Source organism: Neomonachus schauinslandi, chromosome 7 (genome assembly GCF_002201575.2).
Source record: "Neomonachus schauinslandi chromosome 7, ASM220157v2, whole genome shotgun sequence".
NCBI lineage: Eukaryota > Metazoa > Chordata > Mammalia > Carnivora > Phocidae > Neomonachus > Neomonachus schauinslandi.
In genome coordinates this window covers 58857654-58872152 of record NC_058409.1, presented here as the reverse complement: position 1 = coordinate 58872152, position 14499 = coordinate 58857654, and the positions used below count along the sequence as shown (strand labels likewise).

Here is a 14499-nt window from a genome sequence, read left to right as displayed (position 1 = left end):
TTCATCTGAATTTTTGCTAGTTGGACCTTTAGTTATTTTAAGAAGTCATCTATTAAATGCCACCTGTGTGCAGAGCACCGTGCACGATTCCTGAAGCAGTTCCTTTTCCTTTTGCTGTAGGCACACGTAACACTGATAGTTAGCAAACCTTTAGAATATTCCATCATCAGTAAAAATGCAGTGTCTGCCAAATAAAACATCAAGAATCAGTTTAGAATTTACAAAGGCGCAATTATGCTAGACATCCAAAATGTCTGGCTGCCAGCTACGGTTGTTGACGAGAGCGCTTGTCCTTGACTTCTCTGTGGGCATTGGACTTCTCGGGGCACGGTGTCTATGTTCTAAGGGCAAGTGTCCTATGTATTCAAAGAAATAAGGAATAGAAGCTTCTGGGACATTTAAGGGCTACACCTGGAACTGGCCAGCATCATTTCCAATGTCAAAGCTGGCCTGCGGAAATAAATCAAACACATGTGTGAATATGAATGCACATGGACGTTCAGTGTAGTATCACTGTATTTATTTATTTATTTGGCAAAAGGTAGAGAAATAAACTGAAGGTCCATCTTACAAATTATGGTAGAGCCATACTGCAGAGTACTGTGCCATCATTAAAAAGGATGAAGTAGCTATAGAGGCGCTGATAGAGAAATACCTCCAAAGATTTACTCGTAGGTGAAAAATCAAATTATAGGCCAATATTTATAAAATGATTGTATTTATGCAAAAATCTGTATATGCATTTGCTTATATCAGTGTTATTTATTTATAAAAAGGTCTGGAGGGACCTTTTAACAGTGGTCCTTACAACCCACTGGGGCATAACAACACATGCTTAGAACTTGACTCCAGCTTTGTGGAGTTACGCAAAGTGTAAGTAATTCTTAGGCAGAAAACACCTGAGGCCCTTACTACCCTTCCCTACACTTGAATGTGGCCATAGAGACTGTATTCGAATGTGGAACACTCATCTAGAAGAGGGGTCTCCATAGTTTCACTTCTACTTGTATAAATAAGTTGAATTAACTGCAGGAATTTATTTTCTAACCACTATTCTTCATTTCTCACAATAACTTAGAGAATGTCCTTTCATTTTTCAGTGACACGTACACGGTGGCAATGAAATCGGTTATTCTACCATCAGTCCCACCTTCTCCACGGTACATCAGAAGTGAAATCATCTGTGCTGGATTTCTCATCCATGCTATTGACAGCAGTTCCTGTACCGTAAGTTTGATGAAACATCTGCACATTAATTTGCTCCGACAGATACAGAGAAATCTTTTACCCACATTTCCTAATTAACTGTAATTCTGTAATGTGTGTCCACATCAGGGGAATCCTAAGGTCATCCTTTTAGTTCCATTCCAGAACATCCCCAGAAGATCCGAGTCATAGCCTCCCCTATACCAACAAGATTCAGATCCCTGCTTGAAAAAGCTCTTGGGGCGACTGGGTGGCTCAGTTGGTTAAGCGTCTGCCTTCTGCTCAGGTCATGATCCCAGGGTCCTGCGATAGAGCCCCGCATCGGGCTCCTTGTTCAACAGAGAGCCTGCTTTTCCTTCTGCTTCTGCCTGCCACTCCCCCTGCTTGTGCGCTCTGTCAAATAAATAAATAAAATCTTAAAAAAAAATTTTAAAAAAGCTCTAGGTCAATAAACAACTGAAGTAATGTATTCCCTTTTTGAAACAGGTGTCCTACTTCAACCAGATTTCTGCTAGCATCTCTCCTTACTTTGCTGGAAATCTTGGTGGCTGGTCAAAATCCATCGAAGAGACAGCAGCCTCTTGTATACAATTCATAGAGAATGCTACTGATGATGGGTTGATAAACAGATTTTAAATGGTAAACTTCCAATTACCTGTAATTTTATTTCCCACCTTTAATTCCAAGTACCCTTAGCCCTGACACTTGGCAAGGTTTTGGGCCACAAAATAATTTAATATTGGCCTAGGCAAAACACAGTTAGGAAGGGGTTAAAAAATAAAATTCATCTCAGGTCAAATACCAGTGATTTGGATCGTATTATTAAAAGAGCTTTAACACTGTTTTAGATCATCTGTGGCTCTCCTCCCTTCCAGGGGCACAGGCAGTGGAAATGGCCCATATGCAATTTTGTATGGACTATAAAATGGTACAAATATGGTTTTAAATGATCATAAGCATTTTTAGGCTAGAGAGGTGAAACATGTGTTCTGTTTAAAATTTTATAAAATCAAAAATGGTAAGTTGGCCAGTTGATTAATAGTGTGGGATGGTTCCATATATGGCAGATATCCGTATGTCAGGAGCATCTGACAAGATGTATTACATGTTTTAGAGCTTTAAATTAGGAAGACATTAAAACATAATGGAATCCAATCAATTTTAGTAATAGGAACTACTTTACTAGTGTCACTTCATATATATTCAAGGTGGCTGACCAATTTAGTATCTATTGCTATATATACACAGAAAAAGTACCTGCAAAATGTGTTATCACAGAGAGTATTAACCGAGCTCTTCTTTCATAACCATTACATTAGCACTTTATTCCCCAGACTTCAACATTCATTATTCTACTCTGTGATTTGTCTTAACTCATAAGACAAACCAGCACATGGCAAGTTGGCCTCCTCTACGGGACAACATTTAAAAGTTGAAGGACTTCTCCATTAGAGTTTAGAGCACTTAAGAGGTTAGGTACATCCTGCCGTCTGTATGTCAAATCTCTACCCATGCTTCCCCTCCCCCCCCCCCCCCCCTCCCCAGCCCATCCATTCACCCAGCCTAGGTCTGGTTGTTAATTATTTTTATTCCATGTCAGCAGGCTCTCATTTACATGAATTTCAGACTGTGCTCCAATTTTATGAATTAACACTGATGTACAATAAGAGTGGATATGCAGGTTTAAATGACTATACATTTCAGAAGTAGATAGATTTTTGAGGATATTTTTAGATTTTAAAAAAGGTGAAAAAATCAGGGGTTACATTACACTAAAATTTTGTATGGTAAAATTTCAAACCTCTCCTGTAGTTGAGACGTTTCTAACTTCTGCCTATCATAGGTCTTTGAATGTATATGTTTTTGAAAATTACTGCAGTAATGACTTGAGGTGTTGGTGAAACACCATCCAAGGAGGAACTGAAACCAGAGATATTAGGGCAGATGGATTTAGGACTCAGCCACGGAAAAGTGAAAGATAAGCTTTTAAGAGGTGGCATTTCCAGAGGACTGAAGGAAGAATGCTAATGACTAAGTCCTAGGGGATTCAACAGAATACTTTTAAAATGTAATCAAATATCTCTGAAATTTTTCTGATATACTGATATCTCTGATATGTATTTTCCCCCCAAGTCTCCTCTCCATCCTAAAGCCCCATTAGAATGCACGTGGCCTTGCTTGTCTTTATCATGGCCACAATCCCAAGTGCCTAAAAGAGTACCAGGAACATAGCAGGGACTGGAGAAATATATAGTGCATAAATAAATTTAATGTTTGCCTTCCTCACTTGAGGAAGCTTTTGACTCTCCAGAGTCTTTGGCACCTGATAGGACGGGTGAAATAAATCTGGGCATGTTTGGACTAAATGTCTAAGGCAGCACTGCTGTCCTTTTCCAGCTGCACGACTTGTGTGACTTCTTTTAAATGGCACTCATTTCCTTAAGTTCTGGGATGCTGAGCTGTATTCTGTCGTGTTTTCCTCTCTTACCAAAAATAAAAGAACAGCTCCTATTAAGACTAGAACTGTTGAGCTATGCAGACATTAAAACAGAGAAAAGTGTTTCTTTTATTTGGTAAATATTTTGCTTTTGAAGCATCCGTGACTAATCACAGCTGTTTCCTTTAGTTACAAATGTATCCAATCAGGTAAAATTCCAAATGAAACACACAATCCACTAGAGTCATTCCATTAAACAGTACAATGGGAGCCCTAAGCCTTGTGAAATATATGTATTAAGTATGCATGTATTCATCAAATCAAAGAAGCTAATGGGTCTCTGATTAGTGTTCTATTATGGTGATACTTGCATCTCACCTGGACGCATCTAAGACATGTGAACAAAATGCTATTAAGTGTAAAATACACTCTGTTAAGTGCCATCATTCTGGTTGAATACCCCAAACTAAATTTTGGCTAGAATGTCTCTTGAAAATCAAGAGCAAAGAGCTGCTGTTAAGGTATTCTTCTATTTTACCTCAATAATTTGTACTTCTTTATGTCAAAACTAAAACAAACATTAACCAAAATTAATCTCATCTAGAATTCACAAAAGATGGTGTTTCCAAAGGGTTTGTATACAGGTATAAACAGACAATGGCTAGTACAATCCAGAACAAGGTATTCAGAAAAATAAGTAAATAGCAAATGAAATTTTATTAAATATTTTAAAAATACAGTAGATTTTGTGGCAACTTATAAATTCCTAATAATAAATTGTTATTTTGAACCAAGAAAACAATATAACCAAAAATTCAATTCCAAATGCAAAGCAGTTATACTTTGTTTAGGGGTGGTTCACATTAATGAATGGTTTTTAAAAGAAAGATGATTGTTACAATCAGGCATATAACCACTTAGTTATACCTAAGTTCTGTCTGTTAAAAATGTTCTTTTAGAGAATCCAATTTTAACATCTTCTACTCTTCTTCAGTGATTTTCTCCAGTGACAGAAGCACTCTTTAATGACAGCACTCAGGAAACGATGTGACCATTCCCCGATCATACTGGTATCTACAAAACAGGTCTCCAAGGGAGCCCAGCTCCAATTTGTGAAGTATGCCCGGTTCAGAATGTTTAACAATGAGGTGGTAACTAATGATAGTACTAATCATTATCAAAAATTAACAACTTTAGGTATCTTTGTCTTGGGTTCCTGTGGCTTAGGCACATCCAAAATTTCTTCATAGTCTGCGCTCATTCCCTTTGCCCAGCGACCAACTGTGACCATTCGATCTGTCAAGGGATGGAAGTTAGAATGTAAGAAAAATGGTAATCAAATACATCCCCATAGTTTGGTACTGGCTTAGCAAAGGAACTAGTTTTGACATGAATAATCACAAGGAGGGAAGACTCCATCACTAAAGAAGAGTGAGCATCCTGTAATTGATTATAACCCTTGATTTCAGAGTACCACAGGCAATTTCTCTCCCAATTAGGGAAATGCAGCAACTGCTTTGCAATGCACAAACTGATGAGAAAGCTCTTTCATTCTTTCCCAGAGTTCATCATTATAGAGTCAATGAATTCCAAGAATCTATAAACAGTAGGACTTATGAGGCATCGGTTTTAAATGCACAAGATTCCACCTGTGAAATTATACAACATCTGCTTTTCAGTCTTGTCATTCGGGAAGTGGCAATCCTCCCAGGAGGGAGAATTCAAATTCCACTTCCATCATTTCAGTCTTACTGCCTACAATCTAGACAAGAGCATAAACAAGAACTCTGGGTTTTCAAAGGGAAATGTTCAGGTAGGAAGTAAGAATGGGCAGACTTCTTTGTGTCGTACTGTGACTATTTGAGAGAAAAAGAAATGTGCTTTTTCCCTAAGAAGCACTACTTCTACCCTCCTGTCTTTCTTTCACTCAAGATTATCATCATTCCAATCCAGGTAAACTAATATAATAATGGTCTCCACTTCCCTCACATAGGTATAGTGAACATTTTTGAAGTTTTTGATGACCAACGGTAGTATTTCATTAGGAAGAAAATACAACTGGCCAGCTGATGTGTAGCTAACACAATTTTAGTATTTTTGGAAGTTCTTGCAACCAATTCTGAATCCTTTAGGTATAGATAAAGCAAACCATATGTGAGAATGCTCAATCATAAAAATATTGAGTTATTTTCATACTATTTTCTCCTAATGAATCAATATTTTTCTGTTAGTAACAGAATTGGCTCTATTGTTAAATTCATTAGTTGGCAAATAAGAATGTGTATAAATAAGATGCTTTATAAAATCAGGGCCCTCTAGGGCTTAGTGGTCACCTTTTCCCCACCTGATAGTACCAGCTACTAATGCTCAGTTACTACTGCATCTGCTCCTGACAGAGAAATGATTAGGTTGTCATTGCAGTAGGAAACCAGGCTGCCTTAAAATCAGCGGTACCTCAGTGAGTTAGTAGTAACAAAATTCAGCAGAAACACAGAATAATCACCTCAGGCCTTCTAAATGGAGGCCCAGAGAACTCACCTGAATTCTGACTCTCAGGGCAATCTTTCTTAAAATGTTCCACGGAGCCACAGAGTCTGCAGCAACCACCTATTAAAAGAGCAAAGTCACTGAAAACCTCTCATACTTACAAGGCATTGTAATGTCTCAAAGCACGTTTCTTATCTTCCTTTGTCCTCACAGCCTTGTCAGGTGCACAGGGAGGTGGAAACAGGAACATAGGTAGGTGCCACCATTCCTATTAGTAAGTACACTCCCCAGGCTTTTGGATCCCACAGAGCACTAAACTGTCCCTACACAGCAGGTCTTGTACCTGGCCTTCAGGGGAGAAGAGGCAAAGAGAGGAGAGCTGTAACGGAAGAAGGTACTTGTGCTCTGGAGTGTCCAAGAGCCACTGCACAGAAGACCTTAACCGTGGTTAGAGAGGCAAAGATGTGTGAACTGTTGAACCTGTAAGCAAAAGTGGTGTTCAGATACATTTTTGGAGGAGGACGTCCATAGTTCTTATCAAATGATCAACAACCCCAAAAAAGATTAGGAGCCATTGCCCCACTGCTCATCTGTACAGGTCAGATGGGGGTGAGCCGTGACAAAAGGAATGAAATTCACTTTCATTCTAGTGCCTTCTATCTGCCAGGCACCCTAACCCTAATAAAAATGCCTGTCTGCCTTCTTTAAGCAACATTCCAGGACCATGAATTAAAACACACGTCGTTTCTAAAATTAGTCTTTCCCTTAATGGTCAAACACTATTACTTAATGGTCAAGCATTATCGTGACATGCTCATAATGTGAAGTGACTTACCCAGAAATACGACCCTATAGGATGTAAACCTGACTGAATTCTCACTTCTATGTGATTTCTTTCCTTTGCTGCACTTTTCAAAAATATGTAGTCATTTTGCATAACCATGCAAAGCCATCTTTGTCCTTTAGTCATGTCATCTGACCTGTGTCGTAAGTTCAAAACTGAGAGGCACCTTTGGGCATTTTCCAGGGCCAGCTTCTTTACTGTTGTAGATGCCAGAGTGAAATAGGAGAAGCACTCTGAACAATCTATTTTAATTCTCAAAGCTCTTCAAGGTGGATACCATAATTCATCAAATCTAAGACACCACTGATTATAAGACGTATCATTATTTACATACCTCTCAGAAAAAAAAAAAAACAAACCTGCCAATTACGTGGCACTCACCACTGGTAAGATACATTTTGAGTTCAGAGACATTAAAATGTGAAAAAATGTACATCTTAGAATCAAGGAAATACAGTTTTTCATCTCCATTTAACAGGCGAGGAAGCTGAGCTGAGAGAAATTAAATAACTCAGCCAAAGTCACCCTAGTGAGTGGTGGTACTGGAGCTATAACCAGTCAGCTTGATTCCAAAAGCTACACCTTTTCACTGGACTTCTTCCATGGAACCCAGGACGTGACACCCAACAGGTGTCTGGAACCTGATGGAACCAGCTATCACATAAACACCTTACAGTAACAGAAAATTTCCTCCTTTAAGCTTTAGACATCACAGACTTTATTTAAGGAGCTTAAGATGTTAGTTGAGCTAAAGACAAGAAAGTCACATGATCCCATGCTAGACTATTAACCAAGGAATTCAGAAACAAAGATTACTACACATATTGAAGAGTGTACCAGCCCATCTATCCAAAATGGTATGCTAGCCTGTGATTAAATTCACAACACTATTTTTTAAATCTTAGCTTGAGATATAACCCCCTTGCTTCTGTTGTTTTTAAAAATAGATATTTATTTTCTTTTTCCTTTTTTAGGAGAGAGAAAGAGGGCATGAGCAGGGGCAGGGGGCAGGAAAAGGGAGAAGCAGGCTCCCCACGGAGCAGGGAGGCAGATGTGGGACTCGATCCCAGGACCCTAGGATCATGATCTGAGCCGAAGGCAGGCACTTAACTGACTGAGCCACCCAGGCGCCCTAAAAGTAGATATTTATAACATACTCTCACAAATGATGCTGAAACAAGCACAAAGCTTGAAATATACACTTTAGTTTTTTCTGACTTGATTAATATATCGTCATATTACACATAAAGTCCAGTACATAGAATAGAGTTTGATAAAAATTGAAATTCTTAAGGTGTTTTTATTTGTTCAAGAATTTATTCAAGAGCTGATTAAGAGTTAAGTTAAATCACAACTCTGCATGATAACTCACCTTTTTTGACATGTAAGGGTAACAGTACTCACCATCAGCATAGAGTCCTTTGGGATTATCAGGACATGATCTGGACAGATGCCCCATTTCCCCACAAACAAAACATTTTGCAAAAGGAAATTCACCTGTAAGGATCAACAGTTCCTGGTAAGTTGGCTAAGTATAGAACAAGTTACATAATTCATATTACTTTAAACACTCTGGGGGAAAAAAACCCTTATTTTTTCAAAACCTTGATTTCAAAATATTAAGTGCCATGTTCATGACAGACTCTGCTGTCCAAAAAAAACCCCACTTCCGACATTAACCAAATAAAAAACCAATAGAAAGAAAACATACCAAGAGCTGGGTCTACTTTGGCTTTGCACTTGGTTATTTCATGCTCTGTGGACCCACACCGATAACATATTCCAGTGCCCATATCTTGATTCTCAAGGGCAGCTGGGCAATCTGCAATCCCATGGCCAGGTTTTCTACAATGGAAACATACCTGGGGAAACAAAATATGAGTTTCCAAATTACAAAACTACATTGGCTTTATTAATTCTTGTTATCAAAAATATCTTTAAAACGTCTCTCATTTGTTATCTAGCTCTTTTTAAAAAAATCTCAATATTTTATCTATAGAAAAAAGTTGTCTCATACATTCCTAAACAATAAAAAATGTCATCTCCATCAGACAGTCTCAGTGCTTTTGAAAACCCTCAATCCATAAATCCATCAATCTCAGACACAAAGTTAAAAATGGTTTCGTAGAAACTGCTTAAATGAATTAAGCAAATATGGACTATTTATTTCATTAATGGGAATGTCTCCACTAGAAAAACTGAGTTTTCTGTGGAAAACAGAAAATGACCAAAAATTATTGGTCATAATTAATACTAGTACTTAAAAAGTTCATATATTTGAATAAATTTGAGTCAAATGATCCATTTAAATTATGACTCAAATCATACTTCATACCAATAATGTATCTTACAGTTTTTATATCTTTAATACATATTCCTTAATATTCAGAATTAGGTGTTTCATTTTTAGAATATGTACACAACACATTTTAAAGGAATAATTCTAAGATGAAATATTTGGCTCCAACATCACACTAAACAATGATTTGGTTGCTTTACATACTACCTGGCAATTTGGAGAATAGTTATCGCTGCAATGAATGAGAACAGTAGTCATAATCAAACATGGTAGATACTCGAAGATATTTAAGCTATTTTATTTAAACTGAAAAAGGTATATATATTTCTTGGATAACAAATAGTTTTTTTCAAAAATTTTTTTGAAAATAATTTTTTTTCAAAATAAGCACGGGATTTTTAAAAAGCAAATTAAACAGACAAAACATACAATATTTTGGGGCGCCTGGGTGGCTCAGTCATTAAGCGTCTGCCTTCGGCTCAGGTCATGATCCCAGGGTCCTGGGATCCAGCCCCGCATCGGGCTCCCTGCTCAGCAGGAAGCCTGCTTCTCCCTCTCCCACTCCTCCCTGCTTGTGTTCTTGCTCTCTCTCTCTGTCAAATAAATAAATAAAATCTTTAAAAAAAAACCAAACATATAATATTTTGCAACTGTGACCTCACTTTCTTTTTCTCCTGTTTCATAACATACTGGAAAAGAATGAGTCCCTTTAATATTCACTAACTTGTACATTTAGAATGAGCTGGTCCAAACAAAGAAAATGCAGTTATTATACAAGTTCAAGAAAAGCTATGGCTAAAAACTGGATCACCATAATAAGACTTGAAGTCTTGGTGAAGTCAGCATGGTCTCTAGTAACCTGACAGTTCACTGACTAGGTTTTACATGTTTGTTTGTTTTTTTAAAGATTTTATTTATTTATTCGCTAGAGGGTGTGCACAAGGTGGGGGGCAGAGGAGAGGAAGAGGGACAAGCAGACTCCCTGCTAAGTGCAGAGCCCTACACTGGGCTGGGGTGGGGGTGGTCCATGGGAGGGGGCTTGAGGTGGGGCTACAGGCGGGCTGCATCCCAGGACCCTGTGATCATCACCAGAGCTGGTCAGACACTTAACTGACTGAGCCACCCAGGCACCCCAGGTTTTTACCTTTAAAACCTGATCTTCATGTAGATGGGACTTCATAAATTATCTTCATTTGTTAGCAATTAAGAACTGAAACTTAGGGGCGCCTGGGTGGCTCAGTCGTTAAGCGTCTACCTTCGGCTCAGGTCATGATCCCAGGGTCCTGGGATCGAGCCCCGCATCGGGCTCCCTGCTCTGTGGGGAGCCTGCTTCTCCCTCTCCCACTCCCCTGCTTGTGTTCCCTCTCTTGCTGTGTCTCTCTCTGTCAAATAAATAAATAAAATCTTAAAAAAAAACTGATACTTAGAATGAGGTATTAAAAACGAGAAAACAAGCTATATACTATTTAAAGTATATGCTTTAATATAAAGCATTCATTTTTTTTTCTTGAAAACCAATGTCTTTCTCCTTTAATTACAAATACAAAACTCTTAAAAGGTCACAATATTAATTTTTTTCAAATAATATGCAAGTCATCATATTGCCTATGTCAATGAAATTATCTTTAAGTTACATTACCTTTGAGTTAAATTAACGTAAATTTTTTTTTAAGATTTTATTTATTTGAGAGAGAGAGAGTGTGAGCACACATGAGCGGGAGGAGAAGCAGAGGGAGAGGGACAAGCAGACTCCTCAGTGAGCATAGAGCCTAATGCAGGGCTCAATCGCACAACCCTGAGATCATGACCCGAGCCTCACAAGAGTCGGATGCTTAACTGACCGAGCTACCCAGGCGCCCAGATAAAAAAATATTTTTAAATAATTGTACAATTTAAACAAAACTATCCTGATCCAAATAAAAATGATTACCTTTTCTATCCAAATTTATCCATAAGGAATGTTTGATCAGCATTATCTCTAAATAATTATCTGCAAATATGTATAAAACTAATCTTGCAAATAAAAATGAAGGTGTAAAATGATAATACTGATTTTTATGTATCTTACTAGAAGACTTGGAAAATTCATTTAGAGAAGGGAAAGAATTATACGAAGTATTACATTTCCTATGTCTGACAGTTTAAAAATCTAGTGCTAGGCATAGAAATCAACTTGAAGCCCTAACATTCCTCTGAGAGTAGTGTGGAGGTGGGAAGGACAAACCCAAGGGGTTTTAACTCTTATTACTCTGCTCTGTTACTAACTAGTGTGATTCTTACTAGATCTCATTCCTGTGCCTCAGTTTTTCATGAATAAAAACAAAATATCCTCTCCAAGGGAACCACACATATTTAACCTGTTGCACTTAACCCTCCTCCTTACTTTGATTTTTTTTTTTTTTTAAATGGCTGTTTGAAAAGAAGCTATTGGAAGGCAGGACTAAGAACATAGGTTCTGAAGTCAGACAAACTCTGGGTTTGAATTTCATCTCTGCTACTATACTCGCTGAGGGGCTGTCAGCAAGGTACCCTGTCTACACCTCAGTCTTTTCTCCCCATAGGAGAATAATGCTACCATCTTTACAGTGTTATTGTGATAATTAGTACATCAAGTGCCTAGCATATAGGAAGTGCTAAAAAAAAGTCCTAATGTTATTACTAGCCCTCAAAAAGATGCTTTATAAATCTAGTATGCAAGAGCATTCAGACTCTGCTAGAATATACATGTGTGAGTATATGAATAATAGTTATGACCTATATAAAGTAACGTTTCGGTAGAAGTAATGATCTTACCATTGCATTTTTCTTTGCTGCTTGTCTTTTTAATCTTCTTCCTTCCCGTCGACTATCTTTCTTCAAAGCAACTGCAATTTCTTCCCTTACCTCCTGACTGTCTGTTGCTATCATCTCTCCATTATGAACCATCTGTGAGTTTTGTCTTAGGTATTCCATGAATCCATTTACATCTTCATTTAAGTACTCCTTTTTCTTTTTGTTCTTTTTGTGTTTTGCTTGAGCAGCATCATTTCTAACAGAGAGCCTTTTGGCTTCAAGTTGTTTACTCTTTGATAGATTCTGGCCTTCTCCCTCAAAGGACCCCTTCTTCATGTCCTCCCATGATGTTGCAGCCAAAGGTCTCTTGTTATGTGCGGTAGTAACTCGTGCCCACCTGGTCATGATTTCATCAGCAGTATCTTATAAAGCTTTAAGACAAGCATGGCTGGTTAGTGACCATTAAAAAAAAACAAACACTAAAGATACACACTGTATCACATTATGCCCATATATTAAAGTCTTAATTATTAAAACACTTTTTACATCATTTAGGTATTTGGTTTTTTTTTAAGATTTTATTTATTTATTTGTGAGAGAGACTGAGATAGAGCATGAGAGGGGGGAGGGTCAGAGGGAGAAGCAGACCCCCCCGCTGAGCAGGGAGCCCAATGCGGGACTCGATCCCGGGACTCCAGGATCATGACCTGAGCCGAAGGCAGTCGCTTAACCAACTGAGCCACCCAGGCGCCCCATCATTTAGGTATTTGTATATTTAATTCTATAATATGCTGCATAGATATGCCTATAAATCTAGCCCTTACCAGAAAAGCTACCACACCAGTAAAACAAAAACAACACGTATATAAATGCTTAAAAGTGTAAAACAATTCATGAAGTAACCAAATTACTTTGTAAAATTTGAATCACAAAGTAATACAGTGAATGAAGTTACTCTTCCCATATTCTGCAGTTTTCCTGGCTGTTTCATATCTGTAAATCCCAAGGCTACTTTCTTCCCATCTTCTTGCTTAGTTCAGTGAAAACAATTTGCATAGCAAATTAACTATTCAGAAATCCTGTCCTTTGACGCAAAGTTTGTCATTACAACTCTTCCCGGCAGATTGATAAGTAAAATATACACAAGTGTTTACGGTCACGTGATAATGCTGGGTCTTCTACTAATCAGTATAAACTACTACCAGCCCAGTGGTTTCAAATCATTTGCAATTCTGAAGCCGCGCCCCCTTTAGGGCGGCATCCCGTGTACCAACCAGGGTTAAAACCTCAGCTCTCATCGTTAGAAACATCCTGCAACACACGCTGAAGGGCGGAGCCAATGAATAGGTGAGACGCGACCCAGCACTTCTACACCACGCGCGCACACTCATCACTGCAGATCCTGCGACTGTCACGGTAGGGCCTGGAGCTGTTCAAGAGGTGGATTGTCCTTCCGCTGAGTACCAGGGAAGGGGGAAGCTCTGAGTATCAAGATCTAGTCGACGGAGCCCACTCCCACGGCGGGTCCCAGTGGGGCTGGATGCGCCAGCCCAGGCGGCGAGCACCGGACAGCTGAGACCGGTCCCCGCGACGGCGCCCTCGGCGGGCCTCGCATCCCGGCACTCCAGCCCCATCTGGCGCTGAGAGCTGTTGGGGGCCTACCAGTCAGTCGCTGTGCCTTCCCGCCAGGTCCCTGGGAACGAACGGGAGGACTTTACGGCATCTGGGGGTCCCAGGGTCCTATCTCGCTTAGCCGTGCGTAACCGCTTACCGCGCACGAATCCTCCACGGCAGTTGAGTTAGCGAGCCAGAGAAGCCCGTCCCCCGGCGACCGAGTCGGCACTCGGGACCGGAAACACGTTGTCCCCGACAGCGCGTCACTTCCGGCAGGCAAAGCTGGTGTCGGAGGCGTAAGCTAGAGTAGTGCCCTGCGCCGGTAAATGCGGCTGAGTATTTGTGGAGCGCCTAGCGTTTGAAGGGTGCAGTGCTGCACAACGGGGACACAGAGATGAAGAGTGCTTAATCCGTGCTGTCTGGAACCCACAGTGTAGTGGAAGAGTTGTACGGCAGGATGGGGGTGTGGGAAACACTGGAAAGATTTGAGAAGGTGACCTTTGAACTGTACTTCTAAAAACAGTCTACCAAATTTGGGGCGGGAATGAGTTAAGGGCTTTCCAGGTAGATGTAAGGTAAAAGTCTTAGCGCAGTAGTAGTGGGTCTTTCTCCTAGAAATCTAAAAAAAGACATTTAGGGCCCTATTGGGTGGAGAGTTGGTGCCTCGTGATCCTCCTGCCCAATGCTGGTTAAGCCTTCAATTGAAATAATTATACTTTGTGGCCAAAGAATGTTGTCTTTTTAAGACGAAAACCCTCATTTAATTCATTATCTCAATCTTCTTCAAACAGCTACCCCCACCAGTTGTACTTAGTGGGGACAAAAGGCATTATCACATCA

At 39.4% G+C, this 14499-nt stretch overlaps 2 protein-coding genes across 3 annotated transcripts in view; one reads left to right on the top strand and one right to left on the bottom strand.

Annotated features, from left to right (window-relative positions):
- ACOT12 (acyl-CoA thioesterase 12) overlaps nt 1-2042 on the top strand; it is a 44336-nt gene extending 42294 nt beyond the window's left edge. Inside the window, exons 14-15 of the mRNA XM_044916830.1 lie at nt 1101-1227; nt 1693-2042. Of these exons, the coding sequence (XP_044772765.1) occupies nt 1101-1227; nt 1693-1842 (277 nt within the window). The 3' untranslated portion in view covers nt 1843-2042. The remainder of the gene's footprint in view (nt 1-1100; nt 1228-1692) is intronic.
- Nucleotides 2043-3545: 1503 nt separating this feature from the next.
- ZCCHC9 (zinc finger CCHC-type containing 9) lies at nt 3546-13916 on the bottom strand. Of its 2 annotated transcripts, none has more exons than XM_044916968.1 (6): nt 13708-13916; nt 12067-12476; nt 8686-8836; nt 8379-8471; nt 6182-6250; nt 3546-4939 (listed from the first exon to the last, which is right to left on the bottom strand). In XM_044916968.1, exons 2-6 carry the CDS (start codon nt 12448-12450, stop codon nt 4821-4823), a joined length of 816 nt encoding a protein of 271 aa, XP_044772903.1. In that variant the 5' UTR covers nt 12451-12476; nt 13708-13916; the 3' UTR covers nt 3546-4820. The 2 variants fall into 2 exon arrangements, with proteins under 2 accessions (XP_044772903.1, XP_021557567.1); XM_021701892.1 differs by having other exon boundaries at nt 13817-13916.
- Between the last annotated feature and the right edge of the window lie 583 nt (nt 13917-14499).

Coding starts and splice junctions, on each gene's coding strand:
- ZCCHC9 (XM_044916968.1), bottom strand. CDS start 12,450: ATGACCAGGTGGGCACGAGTTACTACCGCACATAACAAGAGACCTTTG. Junction 8,472..8,685: donor CAAAGTAGACCCAGCTCTTG/GTATGTTTTCTT, acceptor TGATCCTTACAG/GTGAATTTCCTTTTGCAAAA. Junction 4,940..6,181: donor CCCTGAGAGTCAGAATTCAG/GTGAGTTCTCTG, acceptor ATCCCTTGACAG/ATCGAATGGTCACAGTTGGT.